We start from the raw sequence: 22866 nt of genomic DNA on the forward strand, positions 1-22866 counted from the left end.
GTAATACATGTCCCTAAAAGGCAGGAAAAGCATGAATATTACTTCTAAAGATAGAAAACTGTATTGATTGTTGGAAATAGCAACCTTCTTCAAATCTCCACTAGTTTTTTATGTACACTATATAATTCAGATTGCTTATTGTATTGTATTTGTGTATTGGTTTGCAGTTTTTCTTTAACTTTGTTGTGGGAGGGGCTGCAGACCATGTGATCAGGTCTGGGCTTGTTCAGGACTCAGACTCCATTTTTAGGAACAGTATGCTTAGAGACTTTCAGATTATACAGAGACTTTATTAGACTCTCAAACAGAGAGATGTTTATGGACTGCTGATGATATCAAAGATGCCCTCTGTTACCTAGACAGAGAAACTACTTCTAATTCTATCTGTAACGGGACTGCTAAGCAAAGTATCTGTATGCTGAATGCATGAAATCTGTGAGTAAACCAACTATGTTCCTTGATATGTTTTATGCATTGATATATTGTTGTCCCTAGCAGTTTGGAGACATATCTAGGCACATCAGTTTAACAGCTGAGAAATCTAACTGCCTTGCATGAATGCCATTTTCTCAAAGGGTTATGACATCATTTTTTTAAAAAAGGTTATGATTTCTAACAAGGTCATGCCTATCCAAAGATAATAAAATCTCCAAAAGGTTATGAACATTTCCATTTTCCAAAATTGATAAGATGGAAAAATAAAAACTAAGGCAGTTGAATGTAAAACGACTCGGAAAAGACTAGTTTTACCCTCCATAGTGACTTGTAAGACCAATGGAATCAGTGAAGGAAATGTATTGGCACTGCATGGAAGTTCTGCCCCTAAGAGTTCATAGTAAATGAAAAATTGATTTCATCACAGCATTTTTAACAGCCCAATTTTATCCTGAGCAAGAATATACACAATAAGGAGGTATTAATCTTTTATTATGCTCTGCATACATGGCACAAGTGCATTCAGATTTGGAGCACGTTTTCACCATTGAGACATTTCACATTGGAAAACGCTGACAGTACGATGTGTTTCAAGCTACAGAGCTTTCAGTTTAGTAATTCCAGTGGTATTTATCAAAATTGAACAACCCACAATTAGGCATGTGATTCAATAATGCGGTCTCAGTGTGGCAACATCTCTTGCACTCAACTCATAAGAGGCTAAAGCTAATGTAAACCACTTGAAGAAGCAAAATTAAAAAGGGAGAGCAACCCTTGACCTCCTATTGGGAAATTTCAAGGCAATGGCAAATAAATGGCATTTGTCTTATTACTTGAGTGTGCTATTAATAATTCTCCCACTTATTTTTCAAGCACCTTTCCATGAAAAGTCTGGAAAGTATGAAAGATATATTCAGGGACTCTGAATACAGGATTCATATATTATTTTTCTTTCAAACTTCACTCCAAACACAAGACTAAACCTGTAGTGTCTAAGTAAATGTGTAAACAAAGAAAAAGCAGTACTTCCAGCTAATTACAATTAGAAAAATAGTTGTGCAGTATGTAAGGTAGTATTAAACTAATAACAGAGATCACCAAACCAGAAAAAAGTATTTAAGAAAAGCATGTAATCATCTTAGGCATTGCATTGCAGTATTTATGTCTTCAGTAACCCATAGAGATACCCTGTACTGAATACCTTGCAAAATAAATGCAAAAGACTACATAGAGCTTAAAACGTTGAGCTTTTTGGTGACTTATTGTCTTTTGCAGTCCATTAGAGACCGGAGATGCTCATTACTGTTAACGTTGGGAAGCAATTTTAACCCCAAATATTTTTTTCTTGCCCTAGGCAAAACTCCACACAAAAATATAGGGCAGGGAGTTCCTTCTTTCTTTCTTGTTTTAGTTTGTCCCATTTTTATTATTTGTCCCATTTTATTATTTTCCAGTAAGAGGAAGGTCTGACTGCAGTGTTGCCTTCCTCTGCAATAATATTTTGTATTTTGACATAAGCACATCTTAATAAATTAAGAATTATAGGCCGCAATGAAAAGACGTGTGCAATTGCGAACTCCATAAGAGCAAAGACTTGGCTGTCTTACTCCATTTTACTAATGGGGAAAGTTTGGCACACACCAGTTCTCAAGGTGCAACAGTTATAAGGGGGAAATATTTCCCCAGAATTCACTGCCACCATCTTGAGTCACAGCCACTGGATCGCAACAAATAACAAGAAAGATTTCTTGAATGGCTCAGGAATAGACTAAAGAAAAGCTGTAATCTGACATGTTTAGCGATGTTGTTTAAAGAGAACTTCCCCCAAATCACAGAGGAATACAAAAATATTGCACTTAAAAAAACATACCTGCATATGGCAAAAACCCAAAACAAAACACACCACAAATTAACAAAAAAAAAATGGCACCATGTGCTGAAACATCAAGTACATGCAGTAAAATGGCAGATGTTTGCATTTTTAATCCGCGAAACCTGGAGATTTTAACCAATTCATCAAAACATTATATGTTAAGCAAGATCCAAGGCAGTAGAAAATGGTCAAATTATATATATACACACAGAGTAGAATCTCGTTTATCCGACATAAACGGGATGTCAGATAAATGAAAATGTTGGGTAATACGGAGGCTTCCATATCTCCATCCTGGCGGAGATAATTGGTGAGTGAGTTCTCCTTCTGTTTGGTTTTCTAGACATAAGGAGAGGACTCACTCACTACTAATGGGAAAAAAGAGCAAGAAATAAGGAATTGTAATGAAAAGATAGATAGTAAACTTCCACAAATCCTCATGACAACTGCCCACCTTCATTCTTTTCTCTTATTTTCTCTTCCCATATTTCCTACAAACTCCCATGTAGCCAAAACTTCTCCTTCCTACTTAGACTGAACCATTGCTGTGCGCAGGGGAGGAGAGGCAGAATCAGTATGCTCTGGCTCCTCCTTCGGAGTCCGGACAGTGGTACCGGCCAAAATGGGGACGAAAGAAGGAAACTAAAAACATGGCCTCAAAAGGAGAAATGCTGGAGGAAAAGGGGGGTGGGAGGCATTGGATAAGAGAGTCAGATAACACAAAAGGTTGGATAAGCAGGACTCTATTGTATGTATGTGTGTATATATATTTGTGTGTATGTGTGTATATATACACAAATATATATACACACACACCCAAATACAAACAAAGGGCAAGAAAGAGGCAAACATAATGCTTCTGCAGACTAATGCGCCAAAGAAACAGAATTCTGGTACTTCTATCCTTCCTTCAAATTGTGCTACCAGCTGCATTTGGCAATTTCATAAACATGTGGGATTTAAATGTATTTGGCTTTATTTAGCAGCTCCACAGCTGAAGCTTAGCAACGACTGTGTTCAGTATGAAACCTGGTTTTCCTGTGCCATAAAGATTTGCAACCATGTTAGTTATTAACCAGTGCAACATGCATAATGGTCCAGTAACATGACTTGGCACAAAGAACAGTGATGATGAAAATAAAAAGGAACTTGCAGCCTTCTGATTTGGTTTCCTGTCTCTCTTTAAATGGTTAGATAGCATAGCAATGTTTCTAGTTGCTTTTGAAGGATCCGTGAAGAAGAAAAGAGGCATTACGTTGTTTATACTAACATCCATGCTGGAAGACACTCTCTTCAAGCATGTTTGCTTTTCTGTCAATAATCCCCCCCCCAAAGATATGAAAGGGGCACTGAATGATTTGCTCTATGCCACACACACAGGAATAAAAAGTGGTAAATGCAGTGTTACTCTTGACAACCATTAAGCCCTGTCCTCTTTATATGGTGGGTTAGAAGGTCCCATAAAGTAAGCACTTATTCCAGCCACAATAATATTTACTTTGTCTATAAACAAAAGGGAACCTCGGACGCGTGCCTAAGTTGACATGACTTGTCTCCAAAGCACAATCTGTCCTTTTTTTCCACCAACTGTAGTGTGACTTGACATTCAGTGGCACTGAGCAATTGCACAAGCTTGCAAAGAGAAATACCACATTCCCTTGACAGATGTTTTCAAAAAGTCCTGTAGAGCCTCTAGACCTTTCTACAACCGAAAACATCATTAAAACGCCATCAGGACGTCGTGTTCCTGCACGCTAGTGTAGAAAGGTCGGCCAAAGAGAAACGAATGTAAACCAGGCTTGATCTTCTCCGCCAAAGCCATGACTATGTTGAGATCGCCCTCTGCTGTTAAGTCCAGGTCTATCTTCAAGCTACGAAGAGATTTGAAGGGCTTTTTACCTTTCTGCCTGTGGAAGTGTGGGGAGAAAGACGCGATTAGAGAGAATTGAATTATTTGAAACTGTGTTGACACCAAACCCTTTGGCTTTATACTTACGTGTCATCTTCTATGTATTTGATGAGAGTTAAGGCTTTTCTATGAAGGACTAAGAGGAACTGTGCAAGGAACACACTTCTCAGAGACAATCCAGGTTTCAAATGAAAGACCTATTGAAGCCACGTCAGAAAAAAGGAAATAAAAACAATACACATCACATGACAAAGTTTCACTCTTCAGAAGTGCCCCTATTCTTCTTCAAGAATGAGCTTATGAATGTCCTTCATCACTTTAGTAACAAATGTAGACTCATAGAATTGAAAGAGACCACATGGGCCATCTAGTTCAACCTCTTTCCATGCAGGAAAAGCACAATCAAAACATCCCTGACAGATGACCATCCAGCCTCTGTTTAAAAGCCTCCAAGGAAGGATCTTCCACCACACCCCGAGGCAGAGAGTTCCACAGCTGAACACTCAGGAAGTTCTTCCAAATGTTCAGGTGGAATCTCCTTTCCTGGAATTTGAACCCACTGCACCAAGTCCTAGACTCTAGGGTAGCAGAAAACAAGCCTGCTCCCTCTTCCTTATGATATTTATTTATTTATTTCTTACATTTGTACCCACCCTTATCACCCTCGAGGGGGGACTCAGGGCGGCCTGAGTCAAATGTCTCCTCTCAACCTGCTCTTCTGCAGGCTAAACTTCTCCAGCTCTTCAAGACGCTCTTCATGGGGATTCATGATCATTTTAGTCACCTTCTTTTGGACATCTTCCAGCTTGTCAACATCCCTCTTGAATTTAGAGGTCATAAAGTCAAGAGACTTTTTGACCTCTAATAATCTTTATTTGTACCCCGCTACAATCTCTCCACAAAGGGACTTGGGGCGGCTCACAGATGCCAAGTGCCACATGCAGACAAGAATACAGAAGTACAAATACAATGACATAAGTATAATCAACAGCGTCCCTTTCTATATGTTAACTCCTCAAAGAGACTTTTTATTCTTACATGATTTAGCCTGCCTTTACTTTCTCAGAACAAAGTATATCACCACTTAACCCTGAGACCTGCAGGGAGAGGTGGGTTGTTGTTATTGTTATTATTATTATTATTATTATGGGATGTTCAAAAGTGGGTACAGTCAATGCCCTTCTATAACCCTATTTCTTTTATATACTACTGGAAAGACCTATTTGGCAAAATACTGATCATCACCATTAACTTATTTAAATGAATAATAATTACCTGATCAAGGAAGCCTTTTACTAGAGTGTCTTGATGGAGGACATCTTGAAAAACATTCCTGTAAAAATACAAAGAAGTATAACAGTTGGCTGATTTTTTAAAATAATAATACCACATGATATGTTGTCAAAGGCTTTCATGGCCGGAATCACTGGGCTGCTGTGAGTTTTTCAGCCTGTATGGCCATGTTCTAGAAGCACTCTCTTCTGATGTTTGGCCCACATCTGTGGTGGACCTCACAACCTATGAGGATGCCTGCCATAGATGTGGGCTAAACTTCAGGAGAGAATGCTTCCGGAACATGGCTATACAGTCCAGAAAACTCACAACTCTGCCACATGATAATTTGTAAAAGAAACTGCATCACTAAAAAGAATAGAAAACTACATCCAGAAGTGTCAGTTCTCTCATACTGGATGTAAAATAAAACGCCAGAGAAGGAAAAAAAAGCTGCATGTCTAATTTGTCACTCTGAACAAAAACACAAGCTAAGACTAGATTATACCAGTTTGTAAGTTATAGGACTGACTTTCAAAAAAATATATCTATGTAGGGGTGTGAATGTCAAACACATATATAAATAAGGTATTCTATATCAAAAGATCTCAAGGTGAAACAAAAACAACAAAGCAACATTAAACTGTTGTAAAGAGATTTAACACAATTACAAATGATTTAATAGGGTAAAGCAAGAGAAATCTATAATCCGGTCAATTCAAGCTATTGTCACTGGGCTGCAAAGGCTTGGTTAAGTGCTGGATTTTGGCACTGAAATGAGGCTCACTGGTGCCCACGGGTTCATTATTAAGCTTTTAATTTCCCCCACTCAGCTTTCATGTTCAGCTGCAAGCCACAGGACTTCAAACTGAACAACTGAGAAAGCTGCTATGTTCCTGCACATATAAATTTGCATTAATTTTAAACATTTAATTTGCTGTTATTCCTTGCTACTATCTTATGAGGGGGAAAAACCTAAATTTATTCCAGTCCATTACAAGTTAACTACATATGTTAGCTTATCAAAGAATCGCAGCTCAGAAAAATGGTAAGTTTTCCCCTGACATTAAGTCCCGTCGTGTCCGACTCTGGGGTGTGGTGCTCATCTCCATTTCTGAGCCGAAGAGCCGCATTGTTTGTAGACACCTCCAAGGTCATGTGCCAGCATGACTGCATGGAGAGCCATTACCTTCCCGCCAGAACGGTACCTATTGATCTACTCATAGTTGCATGCTTTTGAACTGCTAGGTTGGCAGAAGCTGGGACTAACAGCAGGAGCTCACCCCACTCCCCGGATTCAAACTGCCAACCTTTAAGTTAGCAAGTTCAGCAGCTCAGCGGTTTAACCTGCTACACCACCAGGGGTATATACAAATCAGACATTTATAGACAATAACCATCATTTGCAAGGCTTGCTAAATAGGCTGATTTTCCATTGTATGAAGTACAGCTGAAGCATCTTCTGCAGAGTCCACTGTAAACACAGCACAACAGATCTGTGTAAATGCAGTCATGCCGCCCACATGACCTTGGAGGCGTCTATGGAGAATGCTGGCTGTTCGGCATAGAAATGGGAGATGAGCCCCCCCCCCCCCCCCCCGCCGCCCCAGAGTTGGACACAACTAAACTTAATGTCAGGGGAAACCTTTACCTTTGACTTTTATATACCATTTAAAATTTCTCGGGGGCGGGGGGGGGGGGGAGGGGGAGGAGGAATCACAAGTGGAAAAGGGTTAAGAGGCCTTCATCTATGGCAGAGGTGGAGAGCTAGCCGTTTCCCAGATGTTCCTGAATTACATCTTCCACAATTATTCACTAGCAACCATGTTTCTTAGGAAAGGCAAACAAATATCCATTCAGATGGTATTTTAAAATGGAAAGTGGGGGCAAACACTTACAAACACTTATCATACATACAAAATAGATGAATGGGCGCTAATTCTTTTCACTATTTCTGGAGAGTGCCCTTTTGCAAATTAGCAAGATCATTGAAATGGAAAAAGGATTGGCAAAATGAACCTAGAGTTACATAGAAGCTGCAGCATGTCAGAAAGTCTGTGGCATTTATTGGTGACACTTTGGCCCCATGAGTGATATGTGGCTCTTCCCTCATATATACATACAAGTCAGGAGTGAAGCTTTCATCTGTATGAATAACAGTATCCTGAACCACGTCCTCGTCTGAAGTGGCTCTCCAAAATGCTGTAAGCTCGGATCTCATGTACCGCCGCTGATTATAGATATGTTCATGGCATGGAGGCATCTGTTTTACCGTGTTGACATCTACATCTATGTGCGTCGTAGGATACGGAGCATACATTACTTGGCGGAAAGGCAATACAAAGCTTCCGGTCACATCCTGTAACAGTGAGAACAACCAGTGCTCGAGTTTTTATTATTTTCTTGTAGGTGCAGGAATTATGAACAGGCCATCGTCAGACAATTATTTGAATAATTAAGAGCAGTAGGCTTAATATGCAAGAAATATGCAAATAAATTTACTAATTCAATAAAAAGAATGCAATCACAGTATGTTTGCATTTCATATAGAAAAGCAGTTAATACCTTCCTCTGCAATATGAGAATAAGTACCACTTGTGCAATTTAGACTATTATTACATGGATTTAGGGTTGTGCACTTAAGACTCACAAAGAGGTTAACATAATTAAAAGCAGTGGGATCACACAGTTAAACCTAGAAAATCTAGCATCATTTTCCTATTTTCAAAATTTGAAACACTTCCAATTGACATTAGTTGAATCCCACCCCCCAACACGTTATCCTACCCTGGTTAGGAGTAGCTGGAATTGCCCAAGATTGGTGGGGACTGTGGCCTTCTGCATATTAGACTGCAAGTTCCATAATCCTTCACTACCATGTTGACTAGTGCTGATAAAAACTGCAACTCCACAACAGATGGAGAGCCACAACCAGGGTTTTATTTGTTGGGAATGCTAGACAATATTTAGAAAAAAAATGGGTGAATGCTAGACAATGTGATAACTGCTGGAAAAATTGTATATGCTCCGTGAAGGAAGGAGCCAGTTATACCAATGGCTGATGAAGATCTGTGAATTAGGCAAGATGGACAAATTGACTATGCTAATAAGGAGAAATCTTTGATTTCAGAAAAGACTGGGACACTGTTTTACAACCACCACCATGGGATTCTTAAATTAATATAATATTGCCAAAAATAGAAGTGTGATGATATCATTGCTTAAAGGGAGTAAACAAACAAGTGTTAATAATCATCAAAGAGTGGCAAGTTTATAGTTCTTTTTGGGTTTTTTTTTAAATATGGGTGTATATTTGTTTTTATTTTTGTTGTTGTTGCTGTTGTTCTGTTCCATTGGAACTTATCTCCAGGCAAAAACATTTATGACATGGATTAGAATTTGAATTCATGTATTCAAAACAGTAGGACAGGGCTTCTTAGAAAGGGAAAGAGAAGCTTTCTTTCAGTTCTTAAATTAACCTATATTAAGCAGGTAGATTTGAATGGTCAGCTGTTTATCCTCAAACATTATAGACTTTTCTTGTGAAACTGCCAGAACCAGCTCTTCCCATATTTGTCGCAGATGGGGAAAAAACTGTGGGGATGCAGTTTGGTTCACTGCACTGTTTGTGTTCTTGCTCCATTCTGAAAATATTGTGTATGAGTGCTTTTTGAATATTGAATTTGAACCGCACGGGGTCAGAATATCCTTTGCTGTAACTTTAACCTTTTTGTTAGAAAAGTCTTTCAGAATACACTTTACCAAACCTATTACTTGATCAAGTTTTATTGTGTTTTAATTTATTTTAATTAATTATTACAGGAGCTTTAGGATAGTGAGGTGTTTATTTGTCTATGTATTCTTGTCTTTTGTCTTTTACTGCTGATGTGGTCAGAGCACTAATCAATAAACAAATCTATCTACCTTAAAATGGGAACAATGAGGGCAGTACGGTTCTGGCCCAACTTACATGTCCAAACACATCTCCCCTTATAAACTATCTAGGACTGAAAGATCGTCTGGGGAGGCCCTGCTCTCGTTACTGCCTTCGTCACAAGTATGTCTGGTGGAGACGAGAGACAGGGCCTTCTCGGTGGTGGCCCCTCGGCTGTGGAACGCTCTTCCTATAGATATTAGATTGGCCACTCTCCTTTTAACATTGCGGAAAAAAGTCAAGGCGTGGCTTTTTGAACAAGCGTTTGCAAATGCAGAGTAACTGACATAGTTAAATAGAACAACTAGACAATTATTCTGGACAACTTTTTTTAACAAGGAGACACTATGATTTTATATTTTATTGATTTGTTTAGTTTTTATTATATGTTATGTTTTTAATTGTAAGCATTGAATTTTTCCCTCTTAACTGCCTTGAGTCGCCCTAAATAATAGTGACATTGTTTTTCACACATTAGGGAACTGCTAATTCTGACTAAACTGAAAACCATGAAAACCATACTAGAAATTTCATGTTAGATAAATTACTTGTTCCTTCACCACTCTGAGAAAAAGTCTTCAGAGCTGTCAAATTACTGAAGTAGAAGTGTTTTGAAGCACAAGGACAACTTAATGCAGCATGCAGGGGTGCGTCTACATGTAGAATTAATTCAGATAAATACTACTTAAACTACCATGGCTCAATTGGGTTTTACAAGGTCTTCAGCCTTCTTTTTCAAAGAGTGCTGGTGCCTCACCAAAATACATCTCCCATGGAGCCATTGCAGCTAAAGTGGTGTCAAAGTGCATTCATTCAACAGTGCAGACACCTCCGCGAAATCTCACACTTATAAGTATGCTATCTAATCACATACGGAGTAGGCATACTAGACACAGTGGCATTAGAGAAAAGCAAATGGTGAGATTCTAACCTTTTGATTGGTAAAGACACTCAGGTTTGCTGGGAAATGAAAGTGCTTACCTTGAGCAATCCTTGCACAAAAAGACCTGATTCGTACTTGAAAGAGGTTTCATTTCGGCAGAGCCTAGAACATTTCCGCTCAGCTGAAGTGAGAAAGAGGCACAGTGTCCGCACTATCTGTAAAACAAATATACTGTAATGCTGTAAGATGACCATCTAGTAAAGAAAAGAAAAGCCAACTGTAAGAACAGTTCTGCTGCCCAGCAAGTGGCCAGTTGTTTATTGTCTGTTACATATATTCCACAGCCAGTTCATGTTCTCAGTTTACAAAATGCATACATTCTTAGAACAACCCCGTTCATTTCACAAATAACTACCATTTTTGTTGGCCTGCCATTTATGGACAATATATGGTTTTGGCATCACTTAGGGAACATCAATATTCTAGTCCCACATTTCAAAACATCCACATTTCATCTGGAGTTCAATGCAACCTGAGCTCTGCCACATGCACAATGGAGGACCTTCTCACAGCAACACCAGAGGCACTCGAAATGGCCAGCTTCAGTGGTTCTCGACTTGTGGGACCCCTGGTGTTTTGGCCTACAACTCCCAGAAATCCCAGCCAGTTTACCAGATGTTAGGATGCCTGGGAGTTGAAGGCCAAAACATCTGGGGACCTACAGGTTGAGAACCAGTGATTTAAGATAACATACTAGTCACCCCGTTAACTGTTTAGGATCATAATCAATGGAAGAAGCACTTACCTTATTCACTTTTTCTGCACTGCTACCTACAACGACTGAGCAACCACACGTCTGCAAATGGGAACTGATGGCTCTGAAAATTTGGTAACAAATAAAGAATTGTGAAATATTTCACAACTGTTTAATGTGCTGTAATTGAGATGTTTAATATATTTAGTGCAGATATGATTTCAAACAAAAAAGTCACAAGCAGGCAATTAAATAATACAACAGTTGTAAGCCTAAACACAATTACAATAGTCTCATTTTTTTTGGCTTAGATGCATACATTTTTTTTAAAAAATGTTAATTACTTCACTGAATTTTCAACTTGTCAAAAAAGCAGAAAAGATCACAGTTTTGCAAAGTACAGTATTAATAGTCTGCCCTCTCTTTTTATCAGTAGTTAGTTGTTCCAGTTACATTGTCTGATAGAAATCACATCAGTTTAATCCTATCTTTCAATATCATGAAAGATACTACATGATCTGAAGATATGGCCTGTAATCCACAAAAACATAAGGTGAAATATGGTGGCTAATCCTTAAAATGCCATTAGATTCCTCCTTTTTAAGGTCAAATGTAAAAAAGATAACCAGTTTTTACCTAGAAAGCATAAATCCAGGGCAGGGGATATAATACACTGATCAATTGTTGCCTAAAGAACTAATATATTCACCATTTCCTTCAAAAATGAACCATTACCAAGCATCCTCATTTAATATTTTGTGTCACCAAAGTACACAGAAAAGCACACAACATTTCACAATTATTGTTGATCTTATAAAGCCATTCAAAAGTTTTTACCAACATGTAGTCTATCTACTCAATTTCCAAACCTTTGCTTTAACTTTTTGTTTTATAAAAACATGATAAAAACAGGTCATACTTAAGGAGGAAGCCTTCATGACAGCTATCTCCAATGTCGTCATCACTTAGAACTGTATCACGTATCTGGAATGGGATGAAAACAAGGACAGAAAGATTACTTCGTGAGTAATATCATATGTAAACACAGTATAAGTGATTACACCTCTGTGAACACAAAGGATATTTTAATGCAAATATTAGCTGTGAATCAAACAAAGAAGGAATTATCACCACCACCACCACCACCACTATTTTCATCAGATTTCCTGTAGACATTCTTTAAGGAACCTATGAAGGCATGTAAACCATGATTCAACTTTTCTGGGACTGAGTTTTTTCCTCATTTCTACCTCATTTAACTGTTGTTATTGCTAATCAGGGTTAGCTGTTATTCAATTTCACACTCTGGGTTGATAGTTAGGTGTATTAGTTGTCCATCAACCTAGTATTTTACAGTAGTATCACAAGTAAAAGGTAAAGGTTTCTGTTGACATTAAGTCTAGTCATGCCCAACTCTGGGGGGTGGTGCTCATCTCCATTTCTAAGCCAAAGAGCTGGCATTGTTCGTAGACACCCTCCAAGGTCATGTGGCCAGCATGACTGCATGGAGTGCTGTTACCTATTGATCTACTCACATTTGCATGTTTTGGCAGAAGTGGGGCTAACAGTGGAAGCTCACCCCGCTCCCCGGAATTGAACCACTGATCTTTTGGTCAACAAGTTCAGCAGCTCAGCAGTTTAACCTGCTGCACCAACAAGGGGTCCCAGTACAAGTACCTCTGTGGTAAGTCATGGTGTCAATCTTGTACCTCTTCCTGTACCAGGTCATACCATAATATTGTACCCAAAATACCAGAGCCAGCCCTCTCTCATTGTGACAGAACCCTATTCAACCTTCCATTCTCCATGGAAAGTTATTCCAACCCATCAACATAGCCTTGGTGATCTCTAGTAACACTTTAATGGAGGAACTGGGAGTTGAAATCTGGCTCGTTCTCCTTTCTCTGCCATCCAAGAAGGACAGTATGGACCCCTGCTCTCCATGTCTCTTCTCTAGGACTCTCAAGCAAAACTAAACAGCTTGCACATTGAGTGCCAGTAGGCTGAAAAAGGAAGTCAACCAGGGCCAGGAACTGGTGTGGCAAATTCTTTTTGTGGCATTGCCTTTAGAGAGACTTTTTCCTTAACAGATGAAATAATTTTATTAGATAGTCATTCACCATCTCTAAAGGTCTCACTCACTACAGTCTGTAGTGATTCATGACAGAATGAAGAGTGGGCACGATCTGAGAGTGTATTTGATGTTTCAATACTAACAGAATTTTGACTTTTTCCTCTTTCTACTGCTGTTCTGCTACTACCAGTTTCCAAGCCCTTTGGAACTAATTTTACTGGAAATTGGGGAACAGAGAGAATGATTTTTTTTGTACACCACTGGATTCTAGCCACAAACTTTAACTCTGAAGTCAAACAGAATGGATTAACAGCAGGGTAAATTAGTACAGAAGATGAAGAAAAACACACTATTTTATCATACATTCCATGGTTAAAGTTGGCATGGACTCAAGCAAGAACAGGTGCAGAGAATAAAATGTTCAAATGTTACGTAATCTAAATGTGCATATCCTTGGAAGTTCTGCATCCACATCTACATATCTGTATTTGTTTTGCTACCATCTTGAAATATCCCAACATCCTTGTGATCTTACCACCGAACTTTACCTATAATGATAATGGTATACACTTTTGTACCACACATTTGATAAACATTTGGCAAGCAATTTCATCAGGTGCTCCCGGTGGTGCAATGGGTTAAACCTTTGTTCCAGCAAGACTGCTGACCGAAAGGTCAAAGGTTCGAATCTGGGGGGTGCGGTGAGCTCCCATGTGTCAGCTCTAGCTTCTCATGTTGGGGACATGAAAGAAGCCTCCCATAGGATGGTAAAACATCAGGGTGTCTCCTGGGCAATGTCCTTGCAGACAGCCAATTATCTCACACCAGAAGCAACTTGCAGTTTCTCAAATCGCTCCTGACACACACATAAAAAGCAATGTCATCAATTACAATTGAAAAATTGTTGCATGCATTGTATGTCCAGAAAAGATAAGATGGCATTACTGTGCAGTATTGGAAGGCTAGAAGCATATTGATTTATGAGCTTTAATTTCTTATACCAAAAGGGAATAGAATAGGAGAGCTGCCTTCTTTCATGATGAAGGGAGCAGAAGGACTTACATCTATTTCTTCTGGAACGCTGTGTGATTTCATAGATGAAAGGAGTTCCATTACTGGAATAACTTCCCCTGTCAGCATTGGGATGATGCTCTGGCCCTGCACCATAAATAATATTGGATGAAATAAAAACCAGAGAATGTGCTATAAAAACAGGATATGGGAAGACTGAACACTTTCAGAGGAGATCAAGAAAAAAATGTAGATTTCTCTGGACATGGTTTCAGATTTGTTCCAATATAGCAGGTATGTGCAAACCGCTTGGGCTTTTTTCTCAGGCCCTCCTCTCCCTCACCTTCCTATCCTTCCTTCTCTTTCCTTCCTCCTTCTTTCTCCTGCCCTTGAACCCTTTCGTCCTTTCTTCTTCTTCCCTTCTTTCTTTCCTTCCTCACCTCCCTTTTTCTCCCTCCCTCCTTCCCTTCCACCTTTTCGTCCTTCCTTCCCTCCTTCCTTTCACCCTTTTATCCTTCCTTTCCTCTTTTCTCCCTTCTTTCCTTCCTTTTACCCTTTTGTCCTCCCTTCCCTCTCTTTCCTTCCTCTTTTCCTTCCACCTTTTCGTCCTTCCTTCTCTCCTTCCCTTCCTCCCTCCCCTCCATCCATCCCTTCCACCCTTTCGTCGTTCTCTCCTTTTTGTCTTTCCTTCCTACTCTTTCCTTCCTCCTTCCCTCTCCCTTTCTCCTTCCACCCTTCTTTCTCCCTTCCTTCCTTCCTTCCCTTACACCCTTTCATCCTTCGTTCCCTCTTTCCTCCCTCCTTCCCCCCTCTCTCTTTCACCTTCCCTCCTTCCCTTCCTCCCTTTCATCCTTCCTTCCTTCTCTCTTCCCTTCCTCCTACCATCAACAGGCATCTGCTAGCATGTGCCCCCGCCCCCCCAAGTAAGAAGATTTGCCCATGCCTGCAATATAGCAATCTAGAAAAGGAAGCAAGTTAACCAAGAGTATGATTTGGATATTTTAAAGATTTTCCAACAAAGCATCCACTATAGCTGGACTGTAATTAGTAAATGAATTTATGGCTACCTTTACAGATTATCAAAAGGAAGGAACTGTCTAGATCTTTAACAATTGGTGGTTTTTCATGTCCATTGTTAGTAAATCCTCTCTAAGCCAAAGACAACTCAAAGTTTGGGATTGATGGTTCTTTCACCCGAGAGATAAATGCCCTAATAAAACCTTCTATTTTGATGGGAGGTTGACAGTACCGTCAATCTCAAGAAACCGCCTCCTTCAAAAATCACTCTTAATTCATCTGAATCATTTCAGAACAATGACAACATACTATGCTGATGTCTTTTTTTTACTACAAAATGGGTCTGCTGGGAGAAATGTGTTTTCAACTTTGCTCAGTGTCTTATCACATCTTCATGTGAAATGTTTACTCATAAACATTTCAGGAATAGCCAAAAGGATTTGAAGTACCACCTTCTACATATGGCTTGTGATCCAATGAGTTCCTAGGCTTCCCAATTAAATCAAAAGGATTGAAGTTGTACTTGGGTGGTTTGTTATGTGCATCATTCTTACCTGATCTTCCATTCTCTCTGTGCCTTCCATAACAGCCTTCTGGAAATGTTCTTGTCTTTCCTAAGGAAGACATCAATTTTCAGTAATAGGTAGATAGGTATAACTTCTAGTACACCCAAACAATGAAACATCACATCCACAGGCCAATTAAATTACAGACTTCTTTGAGTTCAAATTACAGGAAAGGAGATTCTACCTGAGCATTAGGAAGAACTCCTGACCCTAAGAGATATTCAGTAGTAGAACTCTCTGTCTCGGAGTGTGGTAGAACTATTGCTAAACATTGTTGGCCTTATGTTCGGACAAACACGCACAATGTTGTGCTGTACAATGAAAACAATAATGATAAAATCTAGAAATATTATTTCACGAATTCATATTTCAAAATATCAAATCTCCTCTCAGCATGAATAAAATACTTAGAACAGCAAGGGTATGATGGGGATTATTTTGAAACTGCTTTGTTTGGTTTGACACCTCTCTCTAAGTGTGCTATTTTATAGGCCATGACAAAAGACAATGCCAGTGTCCTACCTTATGCATCCAAATCCTTCCTTTCCTTATAATGTGTGTCAATCTGTCAACACATACTCTGTGAAGGGGAAGGTAGAAACTAAGCTCACTTTGTGGAAGTATTATCGAAAGTCCGTAAGTGCTTCTGTCCCCGTTCCAGTTCCCATCGAAAATTAAGGACACAATGATGACTCCTTTCTCAGCCAGAACAAAAAACTTCACATCTATTGCGCCACTTTCTGCATTACGAAGTATTTCTCCGTTCAGAGTATGGTTTGCAAGAAATATTATTTCTCCATCACTGAGAAGCTGCTGCTCAGCCTTGGGAGCCCAGATGTGTCTGACCCTGGGGCCAAGAATATTATCCCAATACGCAAAGGTAGCAGCCAGCAGTGGCGACTCTCCGCTCAATGCAATCTCTGTCTTGGCCACCGCAGGGGAAGGAGGAGGACATAATGCCGACATGGTGGCCTCCGCTGTCACATCACCGGAATCGAAAACCTAAGAAAGGAGGTTGAAGTGTAAAGAGTTACTACAGGGGACTCTACTGAAATAAGCCATTTTAGGAATATAAGCTTTAATGTGACCTTTCCCTACAATGCGTTGCTGTGGCCCAGTCTGTGTATATGTGTTTTGTGTGTGTATATATGAGTGTATATATTTGTGTATTGTGTGTTTGCTTATATATATGTGGTTTTGCACATGCGTTGTAATGTATTTTTGGGGTTTTTTTTGTTGCTTTTTAAGTCTCTTCTGTTGTGTTTTTCCATGTTTTATGAGTAATGGTCACTTGTTGGCCTGATATGTGTATTGTGTCCAAATTTGGTGTCAATTCGTCCAGTGGTTTTTGAGTTATGTTAATCCCACAAACAAACATTACATTTTTATTTATATAAATGTGTGGGAGTATAAAGCTGGGAACAGTCCATGTAACAATGCAATTGTACCATATTAATTTTTAATTAAAAATGTAATATGTAGGAATAGTGTATCTTAGATTTGAAGAAATACAGTACATATGTGCGTGTGTGTGTATGTATATGTATATATATAGATATTGCACTCATGTCTACGTTAAGAAACCGGGAAGTGCAAAAAACACCGACTGGTTTTCTTAACTTTCAATTTCCCCATCAATAGCTTTAAAGTCTTCACCCACTTCTGTTTTTTGTGCTAAATAAAACCAAAGCATCTCCACTTGGCCTTTGGTGTTGCAAACTGAGGTGGAAGACATGTGGACATGCAGTAAGGAGGAAGTTTCGTAATAAAAGGAAGTTCCATGTATTCAACACAATTCTGCAGCTGAACACTGATTTTCCACCTATGCAACAATGGATCATGTGCTTGGCTGGAATGTGAAAGTCTTTACACGTGAACTTGAAATAAACTTCTGCAGTAATTCTATTTTGAAGTTATATCTAAAGGGAAGAATATGGCCCTAAAAGTAAAAAACACAGGAGAAAAGAAGCATCAATCTTTAGATAGGTTGTAACTTCATTAGTCTGAATAGGCTGAAGTGTATGAAAAAAAGTAAGAGTAAGGAAATAAATAAAAATGACACTGGGTATGAAATTACATTGACTGAAATTTCTGATAATTTGGATTATATGGTAATGTAGAAGGGGCCTTGGAACTCTCCTGAATGATCCATTCACAACTCAATTGTAAATACAATACAAACAGACAGGCAATGTATATAGTATAACATCATAGAAACCCACAATTACAGTATTTCTTCAGATCTAAAACACACTTTTTTCTCCATATAAACATAATAATAATAATAATAATAATAATAATAATAATAATAATAATAATTTTATTCTTGCATCATGTCACCATCTCCATGAAGGGACTTGGGGTGGTTTACACACAGCACAAGCTGCCTAAAAACAGAACATAATTTTTGTGTGTGTGTGTCAGAAGCGACTTGAGATACTGCAAGTCGTTTCTGGTGTGAGAGAATTGGCCATCTGCAAGGACATTGCCCAGGGGACCCCCGGATGTTTCCCCATCCTTGTGGGAGGCTTCTTTCATGTCCCCGCACGGGAGGCTGGAGCTGACAGAGGGAGCTCAACATCTGAACCACTGACCTATCAGCCAGCAGTTGTGCCAGCACAAGGGTTTTACCCACTGTGCCACCGGGGGCTCCAGAAAATAAAATGAAAACTATTTAAAAATAGAATTAAATTAAACATTTGTTGTTGTTCATTCGTTCAGTCGTCTCCGACTCTTCGTGACCTCATGGACCAGCCCACGCCAGAGCTCCCTGTCAGCTGTTACCACCCCCAGCTCCCTCAAGGTCAGTCCAGTCACTTCAAGGATGCCATCCATCCATCTTGCCCTTGGTCGGCCCCTCTTCCTTTTGCCTTCCACTTTCCCCAGCATAATTGTCTTCTCTAGGCTTTCCTGTCTCCTCATGATGTGGCCAAAGTACTTCAACTTTGTCTCTAGTATCTTTCCCTCCAGTGAGCAATCGGGCTTTATTTCCTGGAGGATGGACTGGTTGGATCTTTTCGCAGTCCAAGGCACTCTCAGCACTTTCCTCCAACACCACAGCTCAAAAGCATCGATCTTCCTTCGCTCAGCCTTCCCTAAGGTCCAGCTCTCACATCCGTAGGTGACTACAGGGAATACCATGGCTTTGACTAGGCGGATCTTTGTTGCCAGTCTGATGTCTCTACTCTTCACTATTTTATCGAGACTGGACATTGCTCTCCTCCCAAGAAGTAAGCGTCTTCTGATTTCCTGGCTACAGTCTGCATCTGCAGTAATCTTTGCACCTAGAAATACAAAGTCTGTCACGGCTTCCACGGTTTCTCCCTCTATTTTCCAGTTGTCAATCATTCTTGTTGCCATAATCTTGGTTTTTTTGACGTTTAGCTGCAACCCGGCTTTTGCGCTTTCTTCTTTCACCTTGATTAGAAGGCTCCTCAGCTCGTCCTCGCTTTCGGCCATCAGAGTGGTGTCATCTGCATATCTGAGGTTGTTAATATTTCTTCCAGCAATTTTCACCCCAGCTTTGCATTCATCCAGGCCTGCACATCGCATGATGTGTTCTGCATACAAGTTAAAAAGGTTGGGTGAGAGGATGCAGCCTTGCCGTACGCCTTTCCCAATCTTGAACCAGTCTGTTGTTCCGTGGTCAGTTCTGACTGTTGCTACTTGGTCCTTGTACAGATTCCTCAGGAGAGAGACAAGGTGGCTTGGGATGCCCATCCCACCAAGAACTTGCCACAATTTATTGTGATCTACGCAGTCAAAGGCTTTAGAATAGTCAATGAAGCAGAAGTAGATGTTTTTCTGAAACTCCCTGCCTTTCTCCATTATCCAGCGGATATTGGCAATCTGGTCTCTCGTTCCTCTGCCTTTTCTAAACCCAGCTTGAACATCTGGTAACTCTCGTTCCATGTATTGCTGGAGTCTTCCTTGCAGGATCTTGAGCATTACCTTGCTGGCATGAGAAATAAGGGCCACTGTACGGAAGTTGGAGCAGTCTTTCGCATTTCCCTTTTTTGGTATGGGGATATAAGTTGATTTTTTCCAGTCTGATGGCCATTCTTGTGTTTTCCATATTTGCTGGCAAATGGCATGCATCACCTTGACAGCATCATCTTTTAAGATTTTAAACAGTTCAGCTGGGATCCCGTCGTCTCCTGCTGCCTTGTTGTTAGCAATGCTTCTTAAGGCCCATTCAACCTCACTCCTCAGGATGTCTGGTTCTAATTCATTCACCACACCGTCATAACTATCCTCAATATTATTATCCTTCCTATACAGATCTTCTGTATAGTCTCGCCACCTTCTCTTGATCTCTTCAGCTTCTGTTAGGTCCCTGCCATCTTTGTTTCTTATCACACCAATTTTTGCCTGAAATTTACCTCCAATGTTTCTAATTTTCTGGAAGAGGTCTCTTGTCCTTCCTATTCTGTTGTCTTCTTCCGCTTCCATGCATTGCTTATTTAAAAATAGTTCCTTATCTCTTCTGGCTAACCTCTGGAATTGCGCGTTTAACTGGGCATATCTCCCCTTAACACTGTTTCCTTTTGCTTTCCTCCTTTCTTGGGCTACTTCCAGTGTCTCAGCAGACAACCATTTTGCCTTCTTGGTTTTCTTTTTCTTTGGGACGTACTTTGTTGCCGTCTCCTTAACAATGTTGCGGACTTCTGTCCATAGTTCTTCTGGGACTCTGTTTACTAAATCTAGTCCTTCAAATCTGTTCTTCACTTCCACTGTATATTCGCTAGGAATGTTAGTGAGATCATATCTAACTGGTCTGTGTATTTTCCCTGATCTCTTTAGTTTTATTCTAAATTGAGCAATAAGAAGTTCGTGATCTGAGCTACAGTCAGCCCCAGGTCTTGTTTTCACCGACTGGATGGATGTCCGCCACCTTTGGCTGCAAAGGATGTAGTCAATCTGATTTCGGTGTTGACCATCTGGTGAGGTCCATGTATAAAGCCGTCTTTTAGGTTGTTGGAAGAGAGTGTTCGTTATACACAGCGAGTTTTCCTGGCAAAATTCTATCAGCCTGCGTCCCGCTTCATTTTGTTCTCCCAGACCATGCTTGCCTGTGATCCCAGTTGTCATTCGACTTCCCACCTTGGCATTCCAGTCTCCTGTAATGAAAATAATGTCTCTTTTTGGTGTATTATCCAGTAGGTCCTGCAGATCCTCATAGAACTGATCTACTTCTGCTTCTTCAGCAGCTGTGGTTGGGGCGTATATTTGGATCACTGTAATGTTGAAAGGCTTTCCTTGCACTCGAATTGAGATCATTCTGTCATTTTTTGGGTTGTATCCAAGCACCGCTTTAGCGAATTTCTTATTAATTATGAAGGCTACTCCATTTCTTCTATGTTCCTCTTGTCCGCAGTAGTAGATCTGGTGGTCATCTGATGTGAAGTGGCCCATTCCAGTCCATTTCAGTTCGCTGACCCCCAGAATGTCTATCTTTAGTCTTGACATCTCACCAATAACAACATCCAGTTTGCCCTGGCTCATAGATCTTACATTCCAGGTTCCTATGGTGTGTTGATCTTTAGAGCATCGGATTCGTCGTTCACCTCCAGTACCGTCGGCCGCTAGCCTTCCTAAATTAAACATATAAGCATAAAATAACAAGAAACAATTAAAAACAGCACTCATTACCAACGGGGCAAGCAATCGAACTGGGAATGGGAGAAGTGCAGTGCTGTAACCGTGGAAAGAGGGCATGGATAAAGTGTAAGGCTGCATAACAATTGTGTAGGTCAACTAGGGACCAGGTGTTCTCAAGCCAGGTCTTCAGTCCCCTACAGAAGGAGGACAGTGTGGGGCCTTGCCTAATCTCCCTGGGGAGTATGTTCTTGAGTATGTTCCTGAGCAGGGGGCCACCACCAAGAAGGCCCTCTCCCTCATCCCCACCAACCATACTTGTGAAGGAGGTGGGACCTCGAGGAGGTCCTCCCCAGCAGATCTTAGCGCCCACGCTGGTTCATAGGAGTTATGTGGTCACGTCTCTAAATTTGGGGTGCATCTTAGGCATTTTGTTGATATTAGTGGAACTGAAATCGTTGGCACCTTGGAATCAAATAAATACACCACTATATTATCTAGGACGAGAATCTCTTATCTCAAAATCCAAAATATTCCAAAATCACCCAGATGGGTGGCTGGAATAAGGACACCTTTGCTTTCCGATGTTTCAATGTATAGTAAATGTTTGATTTATGCTCAATATGAGTCAAAATATTGTGCATAAAATGACTTTCAGGCCACGTGTATATGATGTCACCTACATGAGTTTTGTGTTTAGAATGGCACCTATTGCCAAGATATCTCATTGTATACAGTCAGTCTTCCGTATCCACGGATTCGACCATCCACAGCTTTTTAAAAATATCCCAAAAGCAAACCCTGATTTTCCTATTTTATATAAGAAAAGCAATTGAATAGAATGGGACCTTGGGTATCTATTGATTTTGGTATCCAAGGATCAAATTTCTGGGTCCACTGGGCATGAAAATATTGCAAAATCTGAAAAACAAACAAACATGAAATCTCAAATAGGAAAATATTCCAAAATCTGTAAACAAACAAACATGAAATACCAAACAGGAAAATATTCCAAAATCTGAAAACAAACAAACAAATCGCAAATATTTTTGGCCCCAAACATGTCAGAACCCCAAGCACATCATGCTGCATTGTACATATCCTATTACAAACACAGTTCTTGTTATAAGAGACCTGCCTCGATTGGGAAGCAAAGGCGCCCCCATGACCTCCCGCACAGAAAAAAAAGAGCGGGAGTGGGGACGAGAAGCAGAGAGACTCACCCTCAGGCGTTTAACGGAGACGCCCGAACCCCTTTCCTTGCCGCTCTGGCTGCCTGAGCGAGCCCCTCCTCCTCCTCTTCCCTCCTCCCCTCCGGAAACGTCACCCGCCTCCTTCCTCACCTGTCTGCGCAGCCGCAGAGACTCACTGGAGAGGGCACATTACGGCACGCCCCTTCTCCCTTGAAAGCTCATTTGCATAAACACACAGGTAACCTCTCACTGCGCCTGCGCATCCCTCCGCCTGCTGTCCTCCATCGAAGTTTGCTCATTCGTTCTTCTGTGAAGGGAGAAGGGCGGTGGGGGGAGGAGACTGATGA

At 40.3% G+C, this 22866-nt stretch overlaps 1 protein-coding gene across 3 annotated transcripts; it reads right to left on the reverse strand.

Annotated features, from left to right (window-relative positions):
- Positions 1–910: 910 nt before the first annotated feature.
- Positions 911–22866, reverse strand: C9orf72 (C9orf72-SMCR8 complex subunit). Of its 3 annotated transcripts, XM_067464348.1 has the most exons (12): positions 22550–22615; positions 21243–21322; positions 16251–16730; positions 15717–15776; positions 14197–14292; positions 11980–12044; positions 11112–11184; positions 10405–10521; positions 7613–7848; positions 5493–5550; positions 4305–4414; positions 911–4215 (listed from the first exon to the last, which is right to left on the reverse strand). In XM_067464348.1, exons 3-12 carry the CDS (start codon positions 16692–16694, stop codon positions 4029–4031), a joined length of 1446 nt encoding a protein of 481 aa, XP_067320449.1. In that variant the 5' UTR covers positions 16695–16730; positions 21243–21322; positions 22550–22615; the 3' UTR covers positions 911–4028. The 3 variants fall into 3 exon arrangements, with proteins under 3 accessions (XP_067320449.1, XP_060618518.2, XP_060618519.2); XM_060762535.2 differs by lacking the exons at positions 21243–21322; positions 22550–22615 and adding an exon at positions 22670–22866; XM_060762536.2 differs by lacking the exon at positions 21243–21322 and having other exon boundaries at positions 22550–22632.

The sequence above is a fragment of the Anolis sagrei genome, chromosome 2, assembly GCF_037176765.1.
Source record: "Anolis sagrei isolate rAnoSag1 chromosome 2, rAnoSag1.mat, whole genome shotgun sequence".
NCBI classification, from domain to species: domain Eukaryota; kingdom Metazoa; phylum Chordata; class Lepidosauria; order Squamata; family Dactyloidae; genus Anolis; species Anolis sagrei.